The sequence below is a fragment of the Protobothrops mucrosquamatus genome, unplaced genomic scaffold (assembly GCF_001527695.2).
Source record: "Protobothrops mucrosquamatus isolate PMUCROS unplaced genomic scaffold, P.Mucros_1.0 scaffold2452, whole genome shotgun sequence".
NCBI lineage: Eukaryota > Metazoa > Chordata > Lepidosauria > Squamata > Viperidae > Protobothrops > Protobothrops mucrosquamatus.
The window spans coordinates 189376-196017 of NW_015388524.1; the positions used below are offsets into that span (position 1 = coordinate 189376).

General features: G+C 35.2%; 1 protein-coding gene across 1 annotated transcript in view; it reads right to left on the bottom strand.

Annotated features, from left to right (window-relative positions):
- Positions 1-464: 464 nt before the first annotated feature.
- LOC107295706 (protocadherin-11 X-linked) overlaps positions 465-6642 on the bottom strand; it is a 95406-nt gene continuing 89228 nt past the window's right edge. Inside the window, exon 6 of the mRNA XM_015825028.2 lies at positions 465-583. Within this exon, the coding sequence (XP_015680514.2) occupies positions 465-583 (119 nt within the window). The remainder of the gene's footprint in view (positions 584-6642) is intronic.

A 6642-nucleotide genomic window follows, 5' to 3' on the forward strand; every position in this document is an offset into this window, starting at 1 on the left:
TTCTTACTATTCTCTGATGTCCTACTTCTGGTCAACCAATATAAGGTGTTCTTTTATTATTTTTTTATAAAGCCTCATTGGCTTTCCATTTCTCATATGATGTCATTGCAATCTTGGAAGCCTTACTGAACCTACTTTGAAAAATGAAGAGGATTAGAAAGAGACAAATTAAAACATTTTTGTTTCTGTGCCTTGTTTTTTTATTGTTAATGAAAAGTTGGACGATTTATTACTGTGTCCAATTCAAAAGTATAAATTGCTTTTCAGGGTATATGTTGATACAGCACAGGTAGGTAGTCGTACCCTTTTAAGACAATATATCTGGCAGTCAAAAATCTTAAATTTACTTAACAATGGTTATCTTAACTATACCAGCAACAACAAACAGGATATTCTTTCTCTGTTTCAATTTAAAAAAAATGTGCTCATTTGATCAATAAACTCAACAATTATTTGCCTCCAAGTTAGAGATTCCGTTTGGCAATATTTATAATTATATGAGAATCTCTGTTATTGCTGTTGTTTTCAAAATCTACCTGCACATTCAGATGCAAATTGTAGTAGCCTGACTGATCCTGAATACCTATATGCGCTAATACAAACACAATCAGCTAATGTCGTGATCTACCCTAGATTTTTTTTTTTAAGTGCCACCATATTTACTCACATAAGGCTGGGGGATTAAAAGAAAAAAAGCTTTAGACCCTAGGGTTCCGAAATGAAAATAGAATTAATCACAGTTTATAAAATAAAACTTCACACATTATTTCATTTTGCCATCTGTCTTACATTCTTTCCCCCTTCAACCAACCTGCAGGAGATTAATTCTCCCAGGATCTACAGATCTTGGGATAGTGATTAGTATTGCCACAAAAGAGCCATATATTGCAAGACTATTCACAACATAGATGATTCAGCCAACTGTCATGGGGGTGATACACAATATAGCTGCTGTGCAAGCAAGCCATTTCAATGACAAATCTGATTTTAATCATTTTTCTGAGCTAGTATGTGTCAAAGGAAGACCTTGGAAAACCAGCACCGAAAAAAAGATCTTAGAAAATCAGGTCTCAGGGTGTGAACTTATTTGATAATGTGCTGCAGGTCAACACATTGACCTATACTGTTGAACCCAATTAATTGCAGATAGAATGTTTCTAATGTGTCTCAAAGGAGGCCTAAGAATGCTTTGAGGTCTCTGCCTATTGGGCTTTGTCCTTCTGATTAAGGAGTCCCCATATTGTGTCATTTCCTCCCAACACAGAGACATGTTTATAAACGCACAATATCTTAGAAAACATTGTATCATGAAAACTAGAGTAATTATCCCACATTTTCAAAAGGTAAAGCCAACACAGTGCTATGCTGCACTAACAGAGGGATAGAATCAAGATCACATGAAGTGTTAATACCACTTTAAAATGCCTTGGTCAGGCCACACTTGGAATACTGCATCCAGTTTTGATCACCACGATGTAAAAAAGATGTTGAGATTCTAGAAAGAGTCCAGAGAAGAGCAACAAAGATGATTAGGGGACTGGAGGCTAAAACATATAAGGAACGGTTGCTGGAATTGGGTATGTCTAGTTTAATGAAGAGAAAGACGAGGGGGGACATGATAGCAGTGTTCCAGTATCTAAGGGATTGCCCAAAGAAGAGGGAGTCAAGCTATTCTCCAAAGCACCTGAAGGCAGGACAAGAAACAACGGATGGAAACTCATCAAGGAGAGAAGCAACCTAGAACTAAGGAGAAATTTCCTGACAGTTAGAACAATTAACCAGTGGAACAACCTGCCTCCAGAAGCGGTGAATGCTCCAACACTGGAAGTTTTTAAGAAGAGACTGGACAGCCATTTGTCTGAAATGGTCTAGGGTTGGACTAGAAGACCACCAAGGTCTCTTCCAACTCTATTATTATTATTATTATTATTATTATTATTATTATTATTATTATTATTATTATTATTATTATTATTATTATTATTATTATTATTATTATTATTGGCATAAATATCCAAAAGAGATATATAGATATATAGATATAGATAGATAGATAGATGATAGATAGATAGATAGATAGATAGATAGATAGATAGATAGATGGATGGATGGATGGATGGATGGATGGATGGATGGATGGATGGATGATATGATATAGAAATTAGACATAGATATATAGATATAGATATAGATATAGATATAGATAGTTGTATATAGATATATAGTTACTGTATATAGATATATAGTTACTGTATATAGATATAGATATATAGTTATAGATATAGATATAGATATATATAGATATATATTTACAGATATAGATATAGATATAGTTATAAATATATAGACATATAGATATATAGATATGTAGATATATATAGACAATAGAGAGCTAGAGGGAGAACAAGTGAGCGAGCAATAGAGAGAGGGGGGGGGGGTTGGTTGTTTGTTTTTTGCAACACTGGGATTATCCAGTTCATATAGGCATTAGAAGGAATTATTTAAATTCGAGAAGAAAAATGAAGGATGCTATTTCAGTTTGGGAGAAAGGTAAGAAATGTAGAGCCAGCCTTACTCCTAGGCAAAGAGAGAGCGAGAGAGCTGTTGTTCCTAAGCTTCCCAAACTTTTCATGCCCCAGAAAAGAGTGTTCTTTTTACCGCTAGCCCATATCACATTCCTTAATAGGCATCTCCTTCAAGGATTATGGATATATATGCTAGCGGACTGGCAGAGTGGAAGTAAAATTCAGTTGCAAGGTTGGTGTTTCCAAGTGAGACAGAGGGGTGATGTATTGCTATACCCTTACCCTCAGGCAGCGAAATGACTTACAGAAATTCAGTGTATTACACATTCACACAAAGAGATCAGGTTGTGGCAGGGTCTTCCCAACTTTCTGCTAAAGCATGAGCTCATAGGGCTCACAACCTGCTTTAAATCGGGACTCTCTCAACTCAAGTATTCCCCAGGAAGAAAACACCCAGTTGCCTTTTACAAGCCTGCCTGAAGGGAAGATCACGCCAGAAATCACTTTTGTGGGTGGAATATATGTAAGATAGTATGAGAAAGAAATGCAGAGGTGGTTTTTTTTTAATATGATATGACACTGATAGAATTGGGGTATCTAAAGTTTAGGCATTTTTTGGACAACCCAGACAAAAATAAAATAGATAAATAAATACACAGATAAACAAGATGGAACACCACAGATCATCTTTAATAGGAAGCAGCTCCAAGCAGGATCTGCAATAAAGAAACACACAACTTTTGTGCCCATCATAGATCACCCAGGACCATGCTTATCAATCTCCAGTATGTCAGTCCCACATCACTTGTAATAACCAAGAAACACATTTTCAGTCTATAGCTCTGATGAGTCTTGCCACTCAATATCTTCAAATGTTTCTTATGGTTTACCAGCTTTGTTAATTCAGCTATAGGTTCTTGTAGAGCACTGGACTTACTTGACTAACTTATAACGATCAAATTCCACCATAATGGTGTCATGAAGAACCAACCAACTTGTTTATATTTCAGAGTGTAGGAATGTAGGATATATCAGTCATACAAAGACTGGGACTATCCTTCCATTGGTCACTGATTATCCTGGTATCATGGTTTAAAGACTTAAAACAGGAGAGGAAATCAGGGCAGAACCCCCCTCCCCAATATATTTATGAGCAATCATTAATTCAACCAATATTGCAGTCTTTCCATTTTTCTTCTAAAAGACCTTGGACTTGAATATTTCAAAAAATGGCATATACTTCTATTGAGCAGTATCTTTACCACAAATTCATCTCAGAGGCCATGTTCAGGATATAAGATACTTTTAATTTAGTTTGTTATGATATGTATTAAATATTCAATAGGCAGAATAAATGTGTTGTTTTTTATTAGGATCACTGGGGTTCACTTGGATAATCTTCTTTCAAACCTATCCACTTTTCTTAGTCCAGTGATAAAATTGTTTCACCTTTTTAAACAAATATGTCCTAAGTAATCCTTTTAAGATTTCAAATTTTATTTTCATATCCCTTTCCATAATGATGATTAGCAGTATATAAAACATTCCAGCCACGTAGGAAGTGTTTTAGTGCTATTCTTATTTCTCAGGAAGCATTTGACATTTGAAACAAAGCATTTTTAATCTGAAACTTCAGCATCTTTCTAACGATCTGCCTAGCTTAGGAATTGCTTTACAAATTGCAGAAGAATGAGATACAAGTAAAGCAAGCATATTAATATATATTAATGATGGTGAGAAAGGGAAATTAGGTTTTCTTTTTTTTTTCATGGAGCCTAGAACTATATTCCAGGAATCTAAATTACACAACCTAGATGTTTTTTTTTTATTGGCACTTAATAGAACATGCTACAGCATCTGCTACTATTGGATTATACCTACAGACCCATTAGAGTGAATATTACTAAATGGAATCATTGTCAACACAACATAAAGAACCTATTGCAATGCCTGTAAAAGGTAAAATTCGAATCGTAGCCAATACACACGTGGAACAATTTATTTGTTATTTGTGGCGGAGGGGAATTCTGTTTGTCTATCTGTCTATTTACCTACCTATTTCTATCATCTCAATCTCTACGTATTGATTATCTCTCTCTCTACCTCTATCTCTGTCTCTCTCTTTCTATCTATCTACTGTATCTATTTATCTATTGCTATCACTATCAATCATTATTGCTATGTCTATCATCTTTACTTCTCTATCAATCTGTTCTATCTCTTTGTCACATCTATATCTATCATCCATCATCTCTTTCATCAGCCACCATGAATTTTGTTATTTGAATTCTACAAGCCAATATTTTCATATCAACTATGCCCACTATTTAAGTGGGCCTATTTAAATTTGCCTATTCCTACTTAGCCCAAGCAAAGACAATGCTGAATAGAAGACTTCCTAAAAAATGGGAATATTAGGGTGGGAAAAAGCTGCCTCCATCATCATGTTCTCACCAACTCTGTTGTTCTGTTGTGTTCTGTTCTGTTCTGTTGTGTTCTGTTTTGTAAGACTATGGTTTTGAGATGAACTGTAGAATTTTAGGATTTTTTTTATTTCCATTCTTCTTTCCAGATACTTAGGTTTTGCTAGAACAACCCAACTGATCAGTTATCTAGCTGAGATCATTTCTCTCCCCCTAAGTAATTCCTAGCCTAGACAAGTGGCCTTAATGAAATGAAATGCAATAGACTGAGAGATAAAGGTCATATTTGAATGAGAAAATAAAGGTAGGGGAGGAAAAATGATCTGACCTGGACAAATAATTGACAAAACTGGCTCTATATAGAACTGGGAAGTACAAGAAACAGAAGGGAGGTTTCCTGTAACATTTATATCTATGATGGGAATGCAATAGATGATTAAATTAACGATGCCGCCTAAATCATACTGTTGTTTTCCATTATTTTTGTGATGAAAATTGTATCTGGAAGCATTTTAATTTGAAAATAGGACAGGTGTAGGTTAAACTCAAGCTACCTTTAGATTATAGCATGATTAAGGTGTGTTAAACTAAATAATATTGCTATAAATTAAAAATAATAATAATAATAATATAAAAATATGACTACATTCCAAAGTTGGAAGAGAATTCGGGACTTCTTTAAATGAAATATAAGAAGAATTATACAGGGAAGTAATGTTCAGAAGAAAGAGTTTGTAATCAGGGTAAACTTCCCAAGCTCTGTTGTCTCTCTGTCCTTTGGGAAGTAGCCCTGGGTATCCAGACCACATTCCACCACAGTAATAAAAAAAGGATTTTGTGATTTCTAGATCTCTGGTTTGCTTCCTTCAGTATTTACTCTCTGACTGTTTTATATTATAATCTTAATGTGCAAGACTTAAAATCCTTCCTAAGAGCATAGGCAGTGCCCTGATGAATTGGACACCTGGGCCATGTAGTTCAATTCTCTTTTCTTACAGTGGCCATCTTCACAACGAAAACCACTAGTCTTCCAGCAGACGGTTTTCAGAGGCAGCCTCACTGCCATCAGTGCTTAATGGCCATTCAACCCTACAAATTTCATGAATTGCTTCAATCTTTTTGGAAGTCAGTACAAACCACCCTCAACTATCTTCCACACGAGACCTGTATTTTCTCCACCAACATCCTTTTATTCTTAGCTATCACACTACTGAAGAAGCAAGCTATTCTTCAATTTGTATCTTTGTAAGCATGATATACTGGTATATATGAAGCAGAACAGTGCTGCTCCTTCATCCATCCATTCAACCATGAAGTGGTTCTCCCCGCCACTGGCCAAAAAGAAAAAAAAAATCCTATTCAAGACTCAGAAAAGTTTTGTTTTGCCTTATCTCTGCAATATGTGCTATTTTCATGCAGCCATATTCCCCAACCCACGTGCACCAAAAAGAAAAGAAAGAAAAGAACTGGAACCAATGAAAACTATAATAATTAAGCCTCAACTATCTTGCCCATAATGAAATGTTTGCAAGAAAACAACCAAGCTCAGAGAGCACCAAGGACCCCTCATTTCAACCCTGAGCTATAAATTTTCTCCTTTGTCGATATATATACATATATATATACGTACTCATACACACATACAAACACAGCATTATTTTTGCTTCTTGATTTGAATTAATCAGCATATATTG